The sequence below is a fragment of the Arachis hypogaea genome, chromosome 10 (genome assembly GCF_003086295.3).
Source record: "Arachis hypogaea cultivar Tifrunner chromosome 10, arahy.Tifrunner.gnm2.J5K5, whole genome shotgun sequence".
Lineage (NCBI taxonomy): Eukaryota > Viridiplantae > Streptophyta > Magnoliopsida > Fabales > Fabaceae > Arachis > Arachis hypogaea.
Genome location: NC_092045.1, coordinates 104201585 through 104223969, shown reverse-complemented (window position 1 = coordinate 104223969; position 22385 = coordinate 104201585). Strand labels below are relative to the sequence as shown.

Below are 22385 nucleotides of genomic sequence, written 5' to 3'. Positions count from 1 at the left end.
TTTTTAAGAAAAGACTCTCTCTACAATGATGATAACTCCTATGTTTTTTTTGTCTATCGTTCACTTCGATGCAGAAACCAAAGTGCAGGAAATATAGATGAACAAAATATTAGAATTTAATTGCCAATGCACCAATGCACCATATGGGTTGGTTGGCATGAATGCAATCAGTGCAACTAAAGTAGTCTTTACTACCAAAATTAAAAAAATTCACATGCATTAGCAACATACAAACCTTCCTATTAAAGGGCAAAGTGTGAAGCATTAATAGTTATGGTTATAGTCATTAAGACAATAAAAAATGCAAATGAAAAAACAATCAAGTAATAAAAATGATGTGTACAATTATTCTATTAAATATTCCTTCAGTATAATCACTTAGTTTGTTAAGTATTTTTTCAATGGAGTCTCATCTCCTCACCTTCCTCGCTTAAAGTTTTCATCAACTTTTTCCATTCAGTCCTCATGCCAACTGTTGTAATTATCATCTTTTTCTAACTGCACTTTGGTTCCCGCAAGAAGAAAAGGTTTTTGTTCATCTATATTTACTGGTGTGTGATCATGAAACCATGTAGTACTATGATACTATATGTTAATATCAATACCTACAAAAATAACTAGAGTATATTTAAATCACTACCTTTTCTTATGAAAATGATATGCTACAAGTAACTCTTACTTATTGCATTGATACTATCTATTATAGCAAAAGAGGTAGCACATGGTTGAGTCTATTTACCAAAGCCATTGAAATGAAAAATACATGACAAAAGTTAGTGGAATTTTGTATATGTTAGGGTTAGTTTAAATCTCACTATTCACTAATTGACGTGTCAATGCGAGACAAGGAATATGAAAAAAAATAAGGTAGCTTTGTGATTTTGATTTCATCTGATATCAAAGACGATTTTTTTAGAATTTTGTAAATATTTAGTTAGTTTATAACGTAGATAAATTAATGAACACAATTCTTTTCTGATGGAATGTTCTGTCTTGAGGTTTAATTATATTTTCATTATAAAAAAGAAAGTAGAATTTTTTTGAGGAAAAAAATAAACAAATTTATCTATATGATCTCATATGTACTAATTTATTAATGAGTTGAAAGAGTTGGGCAGCGAAATAATTGAATAAAATTTTCTAATATAACACTATAGGGCACCTGCAGTCATCCGAATTCAACATATAGCATCATCATCATTTATGAATTAATAGTCTACTTTGCAATGAAAAAATTAAGGTGAATTCTATCACGTAGAAGAGAGATTCTTTCTATATGTGTAGAAATTTGTTGTCATTTTTCTAGTAAAACAAGTGTCTAGAGAGAGAGTATAACTAAAGCTATAGTGGAAGACAAAGGCTGAGGTTGGTGCAGAATGTGGACCCCACTGCAATGGATTAATTTCACATTTATTGAATGATGTAAAGTAGATTAGTTATTAATTATGAATGTTAATGATGGGCTGATTTTTATTTTTTTAATGGATTTAAGTTTCTAGGCTAGGCTAAAATTTTTTTTCTGAAATTGGGTCTTAATTGATTTTGTTTATGAAAAATATTAATATGTTAGACTTTATTTAAATATTATGAATACAAAATACATAATTATTTTTTAAAAATTTTTTATAAGGCACATTTTTAAAAGGATTCATTTTTATAACAATACTTATTATTTCATAATTTTAGAACGAATTAAATATAAAAAGAAAAAATAAAAAATAGTAATAAAATTCACCTAAATGAATCATGAAAGAATCGTATTATATCATATCCAATAATAGATAATACTCTACTTAATCTCTATATTAACTAATTCAATGTATAAAAGTGACAACATTCATTTTAAGGATAAATCACATAAATAAACTAAATGAGTTTCAAATTTACATGAATGTTTCAGTTACGTATGATTCAAATTAGTAGGTATATTAGTAAATCAAATTTATTGGAATCAATTTACTATGAAAAAACATTTTAGTGTAGACTATCTCATGTAAATCGAATCTATTGGATTTAATTTACGTAAAACGAAGTCAATAGCTTCGATTTAACAGGAGCAGGGATAAATTGAAACTATAATAATCGAACCACACTCAAGATAAATCAAATTCATGGGTTTAGATCGAATAGTTTTGACAAAAATTTGCAATAACCGCTTTGCATTTGGACATTCATATAAATTTAGAATGCATTCAGTTTGTTTATGTAATTTACCCTCATTTACACACACACATGGATCATTCTGAATTAGCATCCATTTAACATATTCTTTTTGTGATTATTTTTACATCAAAAAATTATTTATTGTCAAGCATGAATATAACTTGTTAAATAACATGATGTCATTTAGTAAAATACTCATGAAAAAAACATACATATTTTATTTTTTAGTAAAAATTATAAATTATATTCAGAAATTTCAACAACTATATTAACTAAATATATTCAAAATTTTTACCAAGGTTTTACGAAAACAACTCTAATTAAACACTAAATTCTATCATCGATTTACAATCGTTACAATACAAAAATTTTATCACATACCAAAAATATTATCAAAATAAACCTTAAACAAACCAAAATTAAATTCTAAATGCTAAAGTATTTTATTCTTGTGCACTATTATAATTTTTTTATAACGTAAATTATTTATCCTACTACAAAAATTAACCATATAACTAATAATAAAATCATAACTAATGAATGATTATACTCTAAAATATTATTAAGAATAAGATTATTGACAGTATTAGAATAAAAATAATATATGAAAAGACTAAACTAATATTTTCAAGAACACAAAAATACATCTTTCATGACAAAAAAAAGTGTCCATTTTTCATAAAAAAAATCAATCAACACTTACATCTACACAGAAAAAATTAATTAAGACCCAAACAAAAAAAATTCAAATAACCTCCAAATCTATAAGATATTATGTTTATTATTTTTGTTTTTCATAAAAAAATTCAATTTAGACCCAATTTCAGGAAAAAAAATTTGGCTTGGCCCAGAAACTTAAATCCATTAAAAAAAACAAAAACCAGCCCATCATTAACATTCATAATTAATAACTAATCTATTTTACATTATTCAATAAAGATGAAATTAATTCACTGCAGTGGGGTCCACATTCTGCACTAACCTCAGCTTTTGTCGTTTACTATAGCTTTAGTTATACTCTTTCTCTAGAAACTTATTTTACTAAAAAAATGACAACAAATTTTTACACATATAGAAGGAATTTCTCTTCTACGTGATAGAATTCACCAAAAATTAATGAATGACAAAGACGAGGAGAAACTTTTCAAAGATTCTTTTCTTCTTACAAAGAGAGTTTGCAAGTCATGGATCACCACCCATTTTATAATAAAGTCAAGGTAAAAAAATGTGTAGTTGCTATTTATCATGTATTTATAGTATCAAATTTGAATCATGATATTTAAAAGAGAGGAAGAAAAAGAGAGAGAAATTTGGATAGATATATTGGTATAGATATAGGATGAAAATATATGAAAGATTAATTAACAAAAATATATCTGTACACAAAGAAAATTTTGTTAGAAAATGTTAGCAAATTTTTAATTGATCCTATTTTGTTAGAAAATGTTAAATACACCAATTTTTTATATAATGATTCTTTTCACACAAGTGTAATAACACGTGTAATAACCCGTGTAATAACCCGTGCTATGCACACGATAAAATTGAAATTATAATTTTAAGTTGTTTTGTTAAAATTAATTTTAATTATAATCATTTGATTAATAAAAAAGTAACATGTCATGCGTTGTTTGTTTTTTCTTAATCTGGTGTTAAGTATATCAACTCTAATGTAGTTATTAATCATTTTTATTAATCTACTCTAACAGTGAGCACATGACAGCGCGATGGGTTTGTTCTTTATGTCATTGAGTGGCCACTAAGTTTGTTCACTTATTTGGGTTTACGGTTGTTTGTGAGTTTAGTTGTAACAGGTAGCAGTTAGACCTCAATTATGATGAGTTTCATGATCTGGTCAGGAGAAGAGAGAAATTGCTAGGTAGATTTATGAAAGTAGGTGAGGTAGTTAAATGGATGGGTTAGAGAGTTCTTTGCTGTGATTGTGTTTGAAATGATTGTCAGAAATTTTACGATCCTCGACCGTATTTACTATAAGTGACTCCTTCTTAAAAGTTATTCTACACACATGTGCAGTTGGAAGATAAATTCTGCTTGATTCCTCAATTACAAAATCTGAGAAGACATAAACTCTCCCTTCAGTCAATTCATTCTCAAACATCTTTGCCAAATAACTCTTGATTGAACAATGAATTTTATCGCACTGTAAAATAAATTAAATATAAAAGATATTAGCACTTATAAAGTTATTAAAGATATTTATAAACTGGACCTATCATCACTTGAAAGAATCATGAAAAATAATCAACTAACCTTATCATCCATTAGAACCATTTCTATGTAAGTCGTCCTGCTCTTGTAGAATATGGATGGGACTTTCCATAACCTTATAATTCTTTCCTTTATTTTTCAAACCTTTTGCATCACATAATCTATCGTAAGCAATATTATTGATAGAATCGTAACTAGTAGCCATTAGGCATGAAAAATATTATTGATAAAATTGATCAAATTGAAATACTAATAAAAATACTATTGATAAAAATGTACGTGCTTCATAACTTTAGAGTATAAAATGTACAGATATACATTCTCAACTGAACGAATAGCTTTAGAGCCATAAGTGGTGCACTCATGAGTTAGGTTTGAAAATTCCAAATCAGAATAATTAATCTCTGGACACACTTGTATTTCCAAAATAGAGGCATTCTCCTGTAAAGATGAATTTGATTAATATCCAATAGACGTTTAATAAGTGTAGATTACGCATGTCTCATTTATAAGGCAAACAATTGAAAGCTAATGTAGATAAGATCAAGAATATACTTAACTTTATCTTGGTCAGTTAGAAGGCCAAATTTTATTCATGTTATGCATGAAAATAGATTATCATCCATGGTGGTGCCCTCTTGCACCAGGAGAACTGACTGCTGCTTCTTTTTAAAGAATAGACCCTCTCTACAATGATGATAACTCTTGTGTCTTCTCTTGTCTTTCGTTCACTTTGGTGTAGGAACCAAAGTGCATGAAATATAGATGAACAAAATATTGGGATTTAATTGCAAATGCACTAATGCACTATATGGGTTGGTTGGCATGAATGCAATCAGTGCAACTAAAGCAATCCTTACTATCAAAATTAAAGAAATTCACATGCATCAGCAACATACAAACCTTTCTATTAAAGGGCAAAGTGTGAAGCATTAGCGGTTATGGTTATGGTCATTAAGGCAAGAAAAATTTCAAATGAAGAAACAATCAAGTAATGAAAATGATGAATAACAATTATTCACTTAAATATTCCTTCAATGCAATCACTTAGTTTGTTCAGTATTTTTCTAATGGAGTCTCCTCTCCTCACCTCACCTCTCTCGCTTAAAGTTTCCATTAACTTCTTCCATTAACTTCTTCCATTTAGTCCTCATGCCAACTGTTGTAGTTATCATCTTTTCGTGACCATCCTGCACTTTGGTTCTTGGAAGAAAAAAAAGGTTTTTGTTCATCTATATTTACTGGTGTGTGAACATGAAATCATGTAGTACTATGATACTATATGTTAATATCAATACCCTCAAAAATAACTAGAGTGCATTTAAATTACTACCTTTTCTTATAAAAATGACACGTTACAAGTAATTGTTACTTATTGCATTGATACTATCTACTGTAGCAAAAGAGGTAGTAAATGATTGAGTCTATTTACCAAAGCCATTGGAACAAAAAATACTTGACAAAAGTTGGTGGAGTTTTGTATAAGTTGGGATTAGTTTAACTCTCACTGTTCACTAATGGACGTGTCAATACAAGAAGAGGAGTATGAAAAAAATAAGATAGCTTTGTGATTTTGATTTCATCTGATATCAAAAATGATTTTTTTTAGAATTTTATAAATATCTAGTTAATTTATAATGTAGATAAATTAAAGAACACATTCATTTCTGATAGAATGTTTTGTCTTGCGCTTTAATTATAATTTCATTATCAAATAGAAAGTAGACATTTTTTAGGGAAAAAAAAGAAACAAATTTATCTATATGATATCATATATAGTTATTTATCAATGAGTTGAAAGAGTTGGACAGCGAATGAAATTGAATAAAATTCTCAAATATAACACTATAGGGTACCTGCAGTCATTAGAGTTCAACATATAGCATCATCATTATTTATGAATTAAGAGTCTACTTTACAATGAAAAAATTAATGAATAACAAGGATGAGGAGAAACTTTTCAAAGATCCTTTTCTTCTTAGAAAGAGAGTTCACAAGTCATGTACCACTACCCATTTTATAATAAAGGCAAGGTAAAAAAATGTGTAGTTGCTATCTATCATGTATTTATAGTATCAAATATGAATCATGATATTTAAAAGATAGGAAAAAAAGAGAGAGAAGTTTGGATAGATATATAGGTATAGATATAGGATGAAAATATATAAAAGATTAATTAACAATTTTGTTAGAAAATGTTAGAAAATTTTTAATTGATCCTATTTTGTTAGAAAATGTTAGATATACCAATTTTCATATAATGGTTCTTTTCACACAAGTGTAATAACCCGTGCTATGCACATGATAAAATTTAAATTATAATCTTAAGCTGTTTTATTAAAATTAATTTGATTTATAATCATTTGATTAATAGAAAAGTAACATGTTATACGTTGTTTATTTTTTCTTAATCTGGTGTTAAGTGTATCAACTCTAATGTAGTTATTAATCATTTTTATTAATCTACTCTAATGGTGAGCACGTGCGGTGTGACGGATTTGTTCTTTATGTTGTTGAGTGGTTGCTAAGTTTATTCACTTATTTGGATTTACGGTTGTTTGTGGGCGTGGTTGTAACAGGTTGCAGTTAGACCTCAATTTTGATGAGTTTCATTATCTGGTTAGGAGAAGAGGGAGATTGCTAGGTAGATTTATGAAAGTAGGTGAGGTAGTTAAATGGGTGGGTTAGGGAGTTCTTTGCTGTGATTGTGTTTGAAATGATTTTCAGAAATTTTACGATCATCGACCGTATTTACTATACGTGATTCCTTCTTAAAAGTTATTTTATACACATGTACAGTTGGAAGATAAACCCCGCTTGATTCCTCAATCACAAAAATCTAAGAAGACATAGACCCTCCGTCGATCAATTTTTTTTCAAATATCTTTGCCAAATAATTCTTGATTGAACAATGAATTTTATCACACTGTAAAACAAATTAAATATAAAAGATATTAGCACTTATAAATCTATTAAAATTATTTATAAATTGAACCTAACATCACCTGAAAGAATCAAGAAAAATAATCAACTAACCTTATCATCTGTTAGGACCATTTCTATGTAAGCCATCTTGTTCTTCTCAAATATGGATGAGACTTTTCATAACCTTATAATTCTTGCCTTTTTTTTCCAAACTTTTTCATCACATAATCTATCGTAAGCAATATTATTGATAGAATCGTAACTAGTAGCCACTAGGCATGAAAAATGCTATTGATAAAATTGATAAAATTGAAATACTAATAAAAATACTATTGATAAAAATGTACGGTTCTTCTTAGTTTTAGAGTATAAAATGTACGGATATACATCCTCAACTGAAAAAATGGCTTTAGAGCCATAAATGGTGCACTTATGAGTTAGGTTTGGAAGTCTCAAATCAGAATAATTAATCTCTGGACGCACTTCTATTTCCAAAATAGAGGAACTTTTCTGTAAAGATAAAATTGATTAATATCCAATAGACAATTAATAAGTGTAGATTACGCATGTCTCATTTATAAGGCAAACAATTGAAAGTTAATATAGATAAGATCAATAATATACTTAACTTTATTTCTGTTATTTATGGGAATAGATTATCATCCATGGTGGTGCCCTCTTGCTTCAGGAGAACTGACTGCTGCTTCCTTTTTAAGAACATGTCATCTCTACAATGATGATAACTCCTGTGTCTTCTCTTGTCTATCGTTTATTTTGGTGCAGGAACCAAAGTGTAGAAAATATAGATGAACAAAATATTGGGATTTAATTGCCAATGCACCAATGCACCATATGGGTTGGTTGGTATGAATACAATCAGTGCAACTAAAGCAGTCCTTACTGCCAAAATTAAAGAAATTCACATGCATCAACAACATACAAACCTTCCTATTAAAAGGCAAAGTGTGAAGCATTAATGGTTATGGTTATGGTTATGGTCATTAAGGCAATGAAAATTTACAAATGAACAATCAAGTAATAAAAGTGATGGGTACAATTATTCTCTTAAATATTCTTTCAGTGCAATCACTTAGTTTGTTCAGTATTTTTCCAATGGAGTCTCCTCTCCTCACCTCCCTCGCTTAAAGTTTTCATCAACTTTTTTCATTTAGTCCTCATGCCAATTGTTGCATTTATCATCTTTCTCTAATCATCCTACACTTTAGTTCCCGCAAGATGAAAAAATTTTTGTTCATCTATATTTATTGGTATCTGATCATGAAACTATGTAGTACTATGATACTATATGTTAATATTAATACCCACAAAAATAACTAGAGTGTATTTAAATCACTACCTTTTCTTATGAAAATGACACGCTATAAGTAATTTTAATTTATTGCATTGATAATATCTAGTGTAGCAAAAGAGGTAGCACATAGTTGAGTCTATTTACCAAAGTTATTGAAATGAAAAATACATGACAAAAGTTGGTAGAATTTTGTACACGTTTGGGTTAGTTTAACTCTCACTATTCACTAATGGACGTGTCAATGCGAGACAAGGAGTATGAAAAAAAAAGGTAGCTTTGTGATTTTGATATAATCTGATATTAAAGACGATTTTTTTAGAATTTTGTAAATATTTAGTTAGTTTATAATATAAATAAATTAAAGAACACATTCATTTCTGATGGGATGTTCTGTCTTGAGCTTTAATTATAATTTCATTATCAAGTAGAAAGTAGAATTTTTTTGAGAAAAAAAAGAAAAAAAATTATGTATATGATATCATATGTACTTATTTATTTATGAGATGAAAGAGTTGGGCAGCTAAAGAATAGAATAAAATTCTCCAATATAACACTATAGAGCACCTACAGTCATCAAAGTTCAACATATAGCATCATCATCATCTATGAATTAATATTCTACTTTTCAATGAAAAAATTAATGAATGACAAGGACGAGGAGAAACTTTATTTTCAAAGAACATTTTCTTCTTACTAAGAGAGTTAGAAATTCATGGACCACCACTTATTTTATAATAAAGCCAAGGTAAAAAAGTGTATAGTTGCTAGCTATCATGTATTTATAGTATCAAATATGAATCATGACATTTAAAAGAGGAGAAGAAAAAGAGAGAGAAGTTTGGATAGACATATAGGTATAGATATAGGATGAAAATATACGAAAGATTAATTAACAAAAAATATATTTGTGCATAAAGAAAATTTTGTTAGAAAATTTGTAATTGATACTATTTTGTTAGAAAATTTTAGATATACCAATTTTCATATAATGGTTCTTTTCATACTAGTGTAATAATCCGCGCTAAGCACGTGATAAAATTGAAATTATAATTTTAAACTTTTTTGTTAAAATTAATTTGAATTATAATAATTTGATTAATAAAAAAGCAACATGTCATGCGTTGTTTATTTTTTCTTAATCTAGTGCTAAGTGTATCAACTCTAATGTAGTTATTAATCATTTTTATTAATCTACTCTAATGGTAAGCACGTGACGGTGCGACGGGTTTATTCTTTATGTCGTTGAGTGGCCGCTAAATTTGTTCACTTATTTCGGTTTACGGTTGTTTGTGGGCTTGGTTGTAACAGATAGCAGTTAGACCCCAATTATGATGAGTTTCATGATCTGGTCAGTAGAAGAGATAAATTGTTAGGTAGATTTATGAATGTAGGTGAGGTAGTTAAATGGGTGGGTTAGAAAGTTCTTTGATGTGATTGTGTTTGAAAAGATTGTCAGAAATTTTACGATAATCGACCGTATTTACTATACGTGACTCCTTCTTAAAAGTTATTCTACACACATGTGCAGTTGGAACATAAATCCTGCTTGATTCCTCAATCATAAAATTTGAGAAGACATAGACCTTCCCCTCGATCAATTCATTCTCAAACATCTTTGCCAAATAACTCTGATTGATTGAGTAATGAATTTTATCACACTGTAAAACAAATTAAATATAAAAGATATTAGCATTTATAAAACTTTTAAAAATATTTATAAACTGAACCTAGCATTACTTGAAAGAATCATGAAAAATAATCAACTAACTCTCACTTTTCACTAATGGACATGTCAATGCAAGGAAAGGAGTATGAAAAAAAATAAGGTTGCTTGGTGATTTTGATTTCAGCTGGTATCAAAGACAATTTTTTTTAGAATTTTGTATATATTTAGTTAATTTATAAAGTAGATAAATTAAAGAACACATTCATTTTTGATGGCATGTTCTATCTTGAGCTTTAATTATAATTTCATTATCAAATAGAAAGTAGAAAATTTTTTTGAGAAAAAAAAATTATGTATATGATATTATATGTACTTATTTATTAATGAGATGAAAGAGTTGGGCAGTCAAAGAATTGAATAAAATTCTCCAATATAACACTATAGGGCACCTGTAGTCATCAGAGTTTAACATATAGCATCATCATCATCTATGAATTAATAGTCTACTTCGCAATGAAAAAATTAATAAATGACAAAGGCGAGGAGAAACTTTTGAAAGATCATTTTCTTCTTACTAAAAGAGTTAGCAAGTCATGGACCACCACCTATTTTATAATAAAGTCAAGGTAAAAACGTGTGTAGTTGCTATCTATCATGTATTTTAGTATTTATAGTATCAAATATGAATCATGATATTTAAAAGAGAGGAAGAAAAAGAGAGAGAAGTTTGGATAGATATATAGGTATAGATATAGGATAAAAATATATGAAATATTAATTAACAAAAAATACACCTGTATAAAAAGAAAATTTTGTTAGAAAATATTTGATATATCAATTTTCATATAATGTTTCTTTTCACACAAGTATAATAACCCGTGTAATAACCCGTGCTATGCACGTGATAAAATTAAAATTATAATTTTAAGTTGTTTTGTTAAAATTAATTTTAATTATATAATCATTTGATTAATAAAAAGTAACATGTCATGCATTGTTTTTTTTCTTAATCTGGTGTTAAGAGTATCAACGCTAATGTATTTATTAATTGTTTTTATTAATCCACTCTAATGGTGAGCACGTGACGGCGCAACAGGTGGGCGGCGATGGCGAGAAGGTGACGGCGAGATGGGTTTGTTCTTTATGTCGTTGAGTGGCCGCTAGGTTTGTTCACTTATTTGGGTTTAGGGTTGTTTGTGGGCTTCGTTGTAACAGGTAGCAGTTAGACCCCAATTATGATGAGTGTCATGATCTGGTCAGGAGAAGAGGAAAATTGCTAGGTAGATTTATGAAAATAGGTGAGGTAGTTAAATGGGTGGGTTAGGAAATTCTTTGTTGTGATTGTGTTTTAAATGATTGTCAGAAATTTTACAATTATCGACCGTATTTACTATACGTGACTCCTTAAAAGTTATTCTACATACATGTGCATTGAAACTTGGAAGATAAATCCCGCTTGATTCCTCAATCACAAAATCTGGGAAGACATAGATCCTCCCTTCGATCAATTCATTCTCAAACATTTTTGCCAAATAACTCTTGATTGAACAATGAATTTTATCACACTGTAAAACAAATTAAATATAAAACATATTAACACTTATAAAGTTATTAAAAATATTTATAAACTGGACATAGCATCACTTGAAAGAATCATGAAAAATAATTAACTAACCTTATCATCCATTAGAACTATTTCTTTGTAAGCCGTCTTGCTCTTGTCAAATATGGATGAGATTGTTCATAACCTTATAATTCTTGCCTTTATTTTTCAAACTTGTTTCATCACATAATCTATTATAAGCAATACTATTGATAGAATCGTAACTAGTAGCCATTAGGTATGAAAAATATTATTGATAAAATTTAAATACTAATAAAAATACTATTGATTAAAATGCACGTGCTTCATAGCTTTAGAGTATAAAATGTACGGATATGCATCCTCAACTGAACGAATGGCTTTAGAGCCACAAGTGGTGCACTCATGAGTTCGGTTTGGAAGTCCCAAATCAGAATAATTAATCTGTGGACGCTCTTATATTTCCAAAATAGAGGCATTCTCTTGTAAATGTGAAATTGATTAATATCTAATAGACGATTAGTAAGTGTAGATTACACATATTTCATTTATAAGGCAAACAATTGAAAGCGAATGCACATAAAATCAAGAATATATTTAACTATATCTTGGTCAGTTATAAGGCCAAACTTTATTCCTATTATGCATGGGAAGAGATTATCATTCATGGTAGTGTCCTCTTGTTCCGAAAGAACTGATTGCTACTTCCTTTTCAAGAACAATCCTCTCTACAATGATGATAACTCCAATGTTTTCTCTTGTCTTATTCACTTCGGTGTAAGAACCAAATTACAGAAAATATAGACGGCATTATTATTTTTTTCGTAATATTAAATTTTTAATATTTTTAATTCTACAAATTTTAATCTCATTTATTACACCTTATCAAATAAAATTATCTTCACATAAAATAATACAAAGTTATTTTCTCATTATATTCTAGATTTGACATTTTTTAAATTTTAATTTTTTGTAGTGATTTTTTTTATTTAAATGATTGTATTAAATAATTGTTAAAATTTTCATCTTTTGAGAATTTCTCTTTGAATTATAAAACAACAAATGTGCACTTTTATATATTATGGAATTTTCTAATTTCTTTAAATTTAAACTAAGAATATTTGTATAATTAAAAAAATTAAAAATAATTACTATATTTATTTTGTGAAATTAAAAAAATACAAATAAATATAACAAGGCAAAAAATTATTCATTATTACTCACAAATAAATATAACAACGCAATATAAATATTCATAGAGTTATACTTCAAAAAAATATTAAAGAAAAAAATATTAATTCATAAAACTTTTTTTTTAGGACTTTGAATGCCAATGTATAAACTACAAATAAAGAATGTAGGGCTACAAATCATGCTTGTTTGCCTTAATTATAAGAGACCCATTTGTTATTAGAAAATATTTTCATTATTTTGGGTCATAATATAAACAGTAAACACACATAAATACTGTTTGGCTATAATACTAACCACAAGTTAAGAAAATCTTATCAATGAATTTTAGAAGAACCACAAAATTCTTTCTCCACCATAGACAAATTCATGAATACGTTCTTGCTTCAATGAAAGTTTGAATCAGCGGTGTTGAGAGGCTGAGGAATGAGGATGCAAGGCGTAGAATTCTGGTTTGCCTGTAGCCGAAGCATTATTTTCAACAAAGTTAGTATCCACTGTAAAATTAGTAATTTTTAAGGGTTAATGTGAAACATGTGAATAATTCTAGGGCTAATATGCAAAAACAAGAAATTAAAGTTAGTCCCGCTGTAAAATTATTTTGGATTTTGCATCCGTCCCGCCAATTCTTGAAAACACAAACCCCATATTGGCGCCAAGAAAAGAAAGCCCTTCCCCCATTTCAGATTTATTCATTATTACTCTCTTCATTCCCATTCTACAAAACCCAGAACTTAAAAAGTCATAACATAACCCGAAGTCGCCATGAAGATCCGGTCGGTGAAGCTAAGGGAGGCTCACGCCAACAAGGGCGGCCGCCCTTCCTTCTGCTCCGTCCTGTGGGACCAGCAGGCTCGCCACCTCGTCACCGCTGCCTCCTCCGACATCTGCGTCGCCCTCCACGACCCCCTCCTTCCCTCCTCCACTCCCCTCAGGACCCTCCGCCACCACCGTGACGGTGTCACCGCCCTCGCTCTTAGCCCCAATTCCACTTGCCTCGCTTCCGGATCCATCGATCATTCCGTCAAGCTCTACAAATTTCCCGGTATTTTCTATCAATCTTCACTTCTTGAAGTTGGATCTGATGCAATAATTTACTTTATTGGGAAGTTCAAGTGATAAATTGCTGTTTTTCTTTAGTTTTTATCTTTATATGTATAGTTTCCTCAATTCCTGAGTATGTTGTTTACTTTTCCAATTCATTGGGAAAATTTTGTCACAATTTCTAGGCTTCAATTAGATTTGATTGGGATTGACCTATTGATACATTTTCAGCTGGAGAGTTCGAGACTAATATCACCAGGTTTACTCTTCCAATTCGTTCCTTAGCATTCAACAAATCTGGGAGCATGTTGGCAGCTGCTGGTGACGACGAAGGAATCAAGCTCATAAACACAATTGATGGCACCATAGCTAGAGTCCTCAAAGGCCACAAAGGTTCTGTTACTGGCTTAGCTTTTGACCCCAATGGCGAGTACTTAGCATCCTTGGACTCGTCTGGAACCGTTATTTTCTGGGAGCTTCACTCTGGGAGAATCCTTCATAACCTCAAAAGCATTGCTCCTGATAACGGTTTAGATGTTTCGACTATGAATGTTCTCAGCTGGAGCCCTGATGGTGAGATGTTGGCTGTTCCAGGGTTGCGAAATGATGTGGTGATATATGATAGGGACACTGCTGAAAAGTTGTTTTCTTTGAGAGGGGATCACGCACAACCTATTTGTTACTTGGGTTGGTCGCCCAATGGAAAATACATGGCTACAGCTAGTTTAGACAAGCAGGTTCTTATATGGGATGTTGATAGGAAGCAAGATATTGATAGACAAAAATTTGATGAGAGGATATGTTGCATGGCTTGGAAGCCAATTGGGAATGCCTTGGCTGTTATTGATGTTATGGGGAAGTATGGTATCTGGGAATCTGTTATCCCTTCATCTATGAAGTCTCCCACTGAAGATATACCTGAGAACAAGAAAAGTAACGGGCTTCTTTTCTTTGAAGAGGATGATGAAGAAGTAAATAGTGCAGGCGGAAGCTTGAGTGATCTTGGTGAAAATAGTAATGACGAGTCTGAGCCACCTAGCAGGAAAAGATTGCGAAAACAGTCACTGAGTGAGGAGAATTTGGATATTGATGGTATTGGTGGTGATGAGATTGATTTGTTTCCCAAGGTTGAATCTCATAAGAAACGAAACCGCTCTCAAAAGGAAAAATTGGATGATGTGAATGTGGGTTATAGAAGCACAGTTGCTACATCTAAATCAAAGATGCAGGAGGCATTTCAACCGGGATCCACTCCTGTGCAGCCGGGAAAGAGGCGCTTCTTGTGCTACAACATGCTTGGAAGCGTAACCACTGTTGAACATGATGGATACTCCCATATTGAGGTAATGCACTTGAACTACAGACTTATAATTTAAGCTCAAAGTTTCAGCCTAAATTCCCACAATCTCCATGTGCATTCTTTGTGTTGATCATTTCTTCAAGCATATTTTAATAAGTTGTAATCTTGTTACAGATTGATTTTCATGATACTGGAAGTGCTCCACGAATTCCATCAATGACTGATCATTTTGGATTTACCATGGCTGCTTTGAATGAGAGTGGAAGCGTCTTTGCAAATCCTTGCAAGGGGGAGAACAACATGAGTACTCTCATGTATCGCCCATTTAGTAGCTGGGCAAATAATAGTGAGGTTAGATTATAGGCATAATTAGTTAAAATCAGCAAGTTTACAGAAGATATTTGATTTACAAGATGTGTGATAAAACATCTCTCAACTCTAATAGTGTGTTTGTGTTAAAATTCTGTATGATATGAAAGTCTACTATATGCTCACTTTGTTTTAAATAATATAAATTGCACAGTGGTCCATGCGCTTTGAAGGGGAAGAAGTGAAGGTGGTTGCACTTGGTGATGCTTGGGTGGCTGCAGTAACTAGTTTTAACTATCTTCGCATCTTTACTGAGGGTGGTTTGCAGGTTTGTCACACATTCCTAGATAATTTAAATTCTTTTTCATGTTCAGTAACTGAAGACTGGAGGCATGATACGCACTCAATGTAAAAGGAATTATGGATTTAAAAGGGTAGACAAATAACAAAGAAATCATAGTTGTTGGTAGTTACGCTCCAGCATTTGCTTAGTTTTGAAACGTTTTCACTGCAGAGGCATGTTATTTCAATAGATGGGCCAGTGGTTACTGCATCAGGTTTCAGGGATAAGCTTGCAGTTGTTACCCATGCCTCTGCTTGCCTTCCCTCCAATGATCAGGTTGGTTTATTCTTCATGGTTGTTCTGTAAAGTGTTGCTTAAATTTATTATAGTATACTGTTACCAAGGTTATCAAACTGTCAATTAGCTTGTAAAATCCAATGCGCTTACCAGTTCAGGTCCCCGAATTGAGTTTACAAGTTTGCCTGAGCTCCACAAGTTTAGGTGAATTCTCAAGTTTGATATCGTTGCCCATAGCTCTTCATTATGCTTTATCTATTCAGTATTTTAAGAGACTGTCTTGGTGGCAGAGCATAGAACATAAAAACTTAACTAACTCTTTACAACAAAATAATATATATTTTGAAACATGCAGGTGCTAGAATTAAGAGTATTTAATCTACTTCAGGGGACCCAGCTTCTTCGGGGTCGATTGCCAATAACTCCTGGTTCTTCTCTAAGTTGGTTTGGGTTTAGTGAAGAAGGTCAATTGAGTTCCTATGATTCCAAGGTACTGGTTTTCGTTAGAAACAAATGGTAATATTTGAGACTGTTTCTCTTTGCTTATGAAAGCATCTTGTTATAATAGCTCTGATTTGTTAAGTTTCTGATGTAGGGTGTGCTAAGATTATACACAAGCCAATTTGGTGGTAGCTGGCTCCCGCTCTTCAGGTTCAATATTTGTTTTATTAATTACATATACATGTTTAATATGTTTTTATGCATGACATTTGGTGATTAATCTTGTAAATATTTCAATGCAGTGCTGCTAAGGAGAAGATTGATGAAAACTATTGGGTTGTGGGGTTGAATACAAGCAAGTTATATTGCGTAACATGCAAAAAGCCTGAAACCTTCCCACAGGTATGAGTATGGTAGCTTGATGTATTCTGTGTCTGAGTAAATCTTGTATGAGCGCAATCCTAAGAATTTATTCGTAGATACTCTACAAAAATGTTTGTGTCTACACAAGAATATCTCCACTTTTTTTTTGTGTAAATGACTAAATGGCCATTGGATTTTGACCTGCTTTTCAGGTGTTGCCAAAGCCAATCTTCAATGTACTAAATCTTTCATTTCCTCTTGCTTCCTCTGATTTGGGATCTGAAGCCCTTGAAAATGAGTTCATATTGAACAACATGCATCTGTTTGAGGTTTGTACTTATACCCTTTTCAATTTTAATGGTCATTATTCTTAGCCTTTTGTATTTGTTTCTTTATCAGTGCTTTTCAGTAGCTGAAATAGTAAATATGTAACCTGCAGATTCAGAAAAGAATAGAAGAAATGGCTAGTGCTGGCTTGGATACTAATTCACTTGATGATGAAGCCTTCAATTATGAAGCAGCACAAGATAGATGTATCCTTAGGCTTATAGCATCCTGCTGTTACGGTGAGTTCTTGTAACATCATGCTTGTGTTGCCATATCCGTGGCTGTCTCTCTCAAACCTGAACAGTAAAATTGAAAAAGTAGTCATCTCATGTATTTGGATGTTTCAGGTGATAAACTTGTGCGTGCGACTGAACTTGTAAAGCTTTTGACACTGGAAAAATCAATGAATGGCGCAATAAAACTTGTCACTGCTCTCAAGCTTCCAAACTTGGCTGAGAGGTTCAGCAGCATATTGGAGGTAAGCCTTCCTGTACTCTAACAACATACAGTGGAAAAGGACAATCAATATACTATGTCATCTTTACGCTGTGGTTCCTGCATTTTTTAAACAGGAAAGGCTACTCAATGAGATGAAGAACACTACAGAAACAAAACCCTTTGAAAACCATGTTGCGCCCGTCACAGCTGATGCTTCCTTTAGCAGAAGCAAGATGCCAATTCAAACTGAAGCCTCCAAAACAGTAACTATGTCATTATCACCACCAGGATTATCCGCTCCATCATTCACCAAGACAGACAAAACACAAGTAGCAAATACACGTGAAAACGCAATGTTAAAGGAAACTGTGAAGGCGAAGCATGTAGAAGATGAAACAAGTAACAAAGCAGTGAAAGTGGATGCTCCTTCTCGTTCTCATTCACATGACCAATCTATAAGGCAGTCAAATAACAAGTCAGAGGCCAGTTTGGTGAAACCAACTCGGCCTTCTAATCCATTTTTGAAGTCTTCTGTTAAGTAGAGAAATTCATCTTTTACTTTAATGAATGATAAACAATGAAGAGGGTTCAGGTAGTTTATGGTTGACAAAGTTATTACAAAAGCATAAAGTGGCAGAGAAGATTCAAAATCCTGTGTACATTACGCAGAAATCTTAGTGTAATTATTGTTTGAATTCATAATTCTTTAGGACTCTTAGATTGCATGCATAGCCTCGTTCAGCACCTGGAATATAGTTACATTTTCAAGTTGAAAGCATTTATATCCTCTTTTTCTTTTTTTGAAACTAGGGTGTTCAGTATTCACCGTCAAAACTAATAATCATCGAAGGATAAAGCTCCATTTTAGGTCAGTGCTGGCCACAAGGTTTTTCTTTCCATGCTCAATGTTGTGATTTGAAAGATTACCATTTTGTTTAGGAACTACTAGACAGATGTAACTCCTTCCAAATTCCAATTCTTGATAAGAGAGATCTCTTTTATTGAGATAGCCTCTTGTCAAGTTGATGTTTTTATGAGATCTGAAAGTTTCAGACATTGACAAACCAATATCACACTACATATACACTATATATAGACATTTAATTGCTAATTTAAGATGAAACTGGCTAAACTAGTTATAGGTAAAGATGCTAATTAAATTAAAAACTAGTTAAGCACAAACTAATCCTAAATCCTAATTCTTTATCTCTATTAGGACAAAATATTGTGTCTTGCCAATTTCCTAAACTTATTGAATTAAACTGAGACAATTATCTAACCGAACTATTTGAGTAATTAATCAGTATACTTCTTTCATAAAACAAAATACACCTTCAAACTTTAGCTTCAAACTCATACCCATAATAAGTGGCCAGAAAGTCAGAATAGCACATTTTAGAAAGTCAACTGAGTCTTCAGACAATAAGGCTCCTTATGTTAGGAACTGACTTATCTTTTTCTTTTAACTGAGATAGGAACATCATATAATAATAAACATAACAAAGACAAATTAATATTGAATAAAAAATGCAACATTGAAAAAAGAAAAAGAAAAAAGGGCTTATTTACTTTGATTAGTATATTGAATCATATGAATGGTAGTAGCCCTTTACACATAATTATAACCACAAAAACCATGGCCCAGAAACCTTGTTATGGGCATGGAAATTGATGGTTTTGAGGCCATAACCATCTTTTCAGGGTCACAAGATCCATAATTTTCCTTTTCACGATGCCTTGATTTGCATGGTGTTCACTGTGACAGCATATTCCTTGTCATGCTTCTGCATCGAAATTCAATTCTTCTTCGGCAAGTGCTTCCCATTTGGGATGGTAGTAGATCCGTTGCTGCTTTGCTCTTCAACACCTACAACAGGATCCGTATATGACCGGAAACAAGGCAACCTAAACAAGCATTTCATTAGCAAAGATCAATTTCTTGAACATTGAACATGTTCTGGTGCATAGCACATGCTTTTACCTGCTTGACTTTATAACTTCATCCCCTATTGTTATTTGCTCATCAAATATGTTGTTCCCTGCAAACAAATATATTTACTATCACCTGAAACTGGATTATTGCGCAAGTTATGGCTTATATTTCAGCATATAAAATAATAAAAGCCTTATGAAGCAAATTTGACTAGAAATGAAGCACGAAGTCTTGTCCTGTTTTTGCTTTTACCCTACCTTCAGATGAAAATGATCATACGATAACATAAACTTGGTTGGACCTTGTATAGATGATCAGTTCAAATATGAATTAAGGAACGATAAGATATTTTGATTCCTGTACAACATTACAACATGCTGCTGTTTTCATACAATACTACAGTGTTTCATCTAGTTAGTATAATAAGACATCAATAATACTTGTAATTTCTTTTTTTACTTCACTACTTTATATTCATCACAACATTATAGACAAAAACAAAAACTCTCTTAAGTTTCTTTCTTTCGTTTTTTTTTTCAAGACAAATTCTCTACTTAACTACAGGTAATTATGAATAAGCATATATACAGACGAAGTTGAGATTATGCACTGCTGGATCATATTCAAGTACAGGTTACTTATGAAGTGATCGTAAAATAAAACCACAACTTCAAACAATAGAAATTATATGAACTGCTTCAAAATAGTCAGCAGCACAAATGCACAATGGATTCTGAATGGTTAAATATTATGAATCTGTCATGGTAGTCAGTAATCTAGAAGGGAAAGCAAGTATCTCATGTTGCATGTAAAGAGAGTGATACCTCCAAATACTGTTTTCCCAGAGAAATACTTTGCCATCAAACGACGAGTGTATTCGGCATCATATTTTCTGAACCTTTCAATGCACTCTGTGCTGTCCAAATGACTGAAAATGAGGAATAGAGCACATTATCTTCATCTGAACAAAGATCTTGCAATAAACAAAAGAGGGCCTTTCAAAGCTCTATGACTTCTAAAATTTAAGGCACATATTTTCAGGGCGTTCTATGCCCCAAACAAATAAAGGGTGATGCAGAATCATCTCTGACAATATAAGTAGCACAGTGGCAAAATTGATCTCTTTTAGATAACTTCATACGGAAGGAGTTTTTGTAATCTTAGAGATCGGGCAAAGTACTAGCTCTGTAACTGGATAGATGTATGCAATCTTATCCCTACAACTATGAGAGATTGTCTCTAGGATATAAAGCTATAACCCACAACCCAAGGCAACAACCTAACCTGTCGCACTAAGGCTCACCCTCTATCTTCCAAGATAAACCATGTGAAATTTAGCCCAGCAATGTTTTCTAGTGTTGTGCATAGCTAGCTAGGTATTTCCAAAAAGTCGACGTCACCGCATAAAATAACTAAAAGTCAACATACTCATGCTCTATATTTCATCCTTGAGGTGAACTTAATTATTTAGCACAATAGCTCCTTGGACCAGAACAACTTCAAACACAGGCCATGGCAACCTCAAGCTCGGTCGGTCCCATTGTGCTAGGAAAGATCTTCCTCAAGCATATTGGAGAATCCACTTTCCCACCAACCTATCAGCCCTAAGCTTAAGGCAAGAAGCCGGGAACATAGTTCTCATCATTATAAGTCCTGTTTCCCTTGTGTTAAAGAGACACAGATCCATCCATCCATCCATTAATTCTCTTATTTATTAGGTTGGGGAGCATACTATCTTTGATTTGAGGCGAGGCATGCACATCATCTACCTCAAAGAATTACATGCAAACAAATGCAAAGAATAACAGCAAACTTCAATATTTAATATTGTCAATGATGATAAACACACACAGTCACTATACTACAAGAAGCTCGTTGGACATTCCAACAGCTTTATAACATTTTTTTTATTTTTCTTTTAAAAGAAAATTCACACTCCAAGAGATACAAAATTCAAGAATCCCCCCCGCCCCCCCAAAAAATGAATAAACTATTTACAAAGCAATTCAAGAGTAGTGGGTTAAAAAAAGAACATACTCAAGTTCATCAGGCAAGTCAAGTTTTTTCTCTTCAGTATGAGAAACCCCATTGTTTGTGGCAGATTCCACCTTCAATTCACCAACCCAAAACCCTCAGATACTTGTGGAAAAAATAATATGGAAGAGGCACGTGCATGGCACATGCGTAAAAAAGAAGCGGAGACTGACCTGGTTGCTCTTCGGAGAGTGAGGGTTGGAGTTACCGGAATCGGCGGCGGAAGGAGGCGTGCGTCTACCTGGGGAAGCTGAAGCTACGCTTGCCATTCCTCCTCCTCCTTCTGCTGCTTCTATTCTTTTTTTTGGGGGGTTAATTAATTTTGTTCCTTATTTTCGCTTTGGATAATTTGCAAGCTTCTCCCCCTTTGTGTTGAGTGTTTGACCCAATAAAATAAGACCTGATCTTTCAATTATTGAGTTCCCACTTTATTCAAAATAATGTTGAAATTCCATACAAATTATTAGTAGCAGTATATATATGTCTGCTCTCTATGGTCGAATAAAGTCTATTAGTCTAACATAGGATTCACTTGCTATTTTTCTCAT

General features: G+C 31.9%; 2 protein-coding genes across 2 annotated transcripts; one reads left to right on the top strand and one right to left on the bottom strand.

Annotated features, from left to right (window-relative positions):
* The first annotated feature begins 13074 nt into the window (after window positions 1-13074).
* On the top strand, window positions 13075-18676 carry LOC112716244 (protein ENHANCER OF LHP1 1). Its single transcript, XM_025768112.3, has 12 exons — window positions 13075-14113; window positions 14344-15455; window positions 15587-15763; window positions 15936-16049; window positions 16236-16340; window positions 16657-16791; window positions 16897-16952; window positions 17045-17144; window positions 17318-17434; window positions 17545-17671; window positions 17780-17910; window positions 18005-18676. The coding sequence occupies exons 1-12, from the start codon at window positions 13834-13836 to the stop codon at window positions 18410-18412; spliced, it is 2862 nt and encodes a 953-aa protein (XP_025623897.1). The 5' UTR covers window positions 13075-13833; the 3' UTR covers window positions 18413-18676.
* Window positions 18677-19284: 608 nt separating this feature from the next.
* LOC112716243 (uncharacterized) lies at window positions 19285-22385 on the bottom strand. The gene is made up of 5 exons (XM_025768111.3): window positions 22011-22385; window positions 21841-21911; window positions 20628-20731; window positions 19852-19909; window positions 19285-19775 (listed from the first exon to the last, which is right to left on the bottom strand). Exons 1-5 carry the CDS (start codon window positions 22104-22106, stop codon window positions 19667-19669), a joined length of 438 nt encoding a protein of 145 aa, XP_025623896.1. The 5' UTR covers window positions 22107-22385; the 3' UTR covers window positions 19285-19666.

What these genes read in the sequence shown, in the direction of transcription:
- LOC112716243 (XM_025768111.3), bottom strand. Translation starts at nt 22,106, where the DNA reads ATGGCAAGCGTAGCTTCAGCTTCCCCAGGTAGACGCACGCCTCCTTCC. An exon ending in ACTCTCCGAAGAGCAACCAG is followed by an intron (nt 21,912 to 22,010) that starts GTCAGTCTCCGC and finishes GGTGAATTGAAG; the next exon opens with GTGGAATCTGCCACAAACAA. An exon ending in GACTTGCCTGATGAACTTGA is followed by an intron (nt 20,732 to 21,840) that starts GTATGTTCTTTT and finishes CCTCATTTTCAG; the next exon opens with TCATTTGGACAGCACAGAGT.
- LOC112716244 (XM_025768112.3), top strand. Translation starts at nt 13,834, where the DNA reads ATGAAGATCCGGTCGGTGAAGCTAAGGGAGGCTCACGCCAACAAGGGC. An exon ending in GCTGGGCAAATAATAGTGAG is followed by an intron (nt 15,764 to 15,935) that starts GTTAGATTATAG and finishes TAAATTGCACAG; the next exon opens with TGGTCCATGCGCTTTGAAGG. An exon ending in GCCTTCCCTCCAATGATCAG is followed by an intron (nt 16,341 to 16,656) that starts GTTGGTTTATTC and finishes TGAAACATGCAG; the next exon opens with GTGCTAGAATTAAGAGTATT.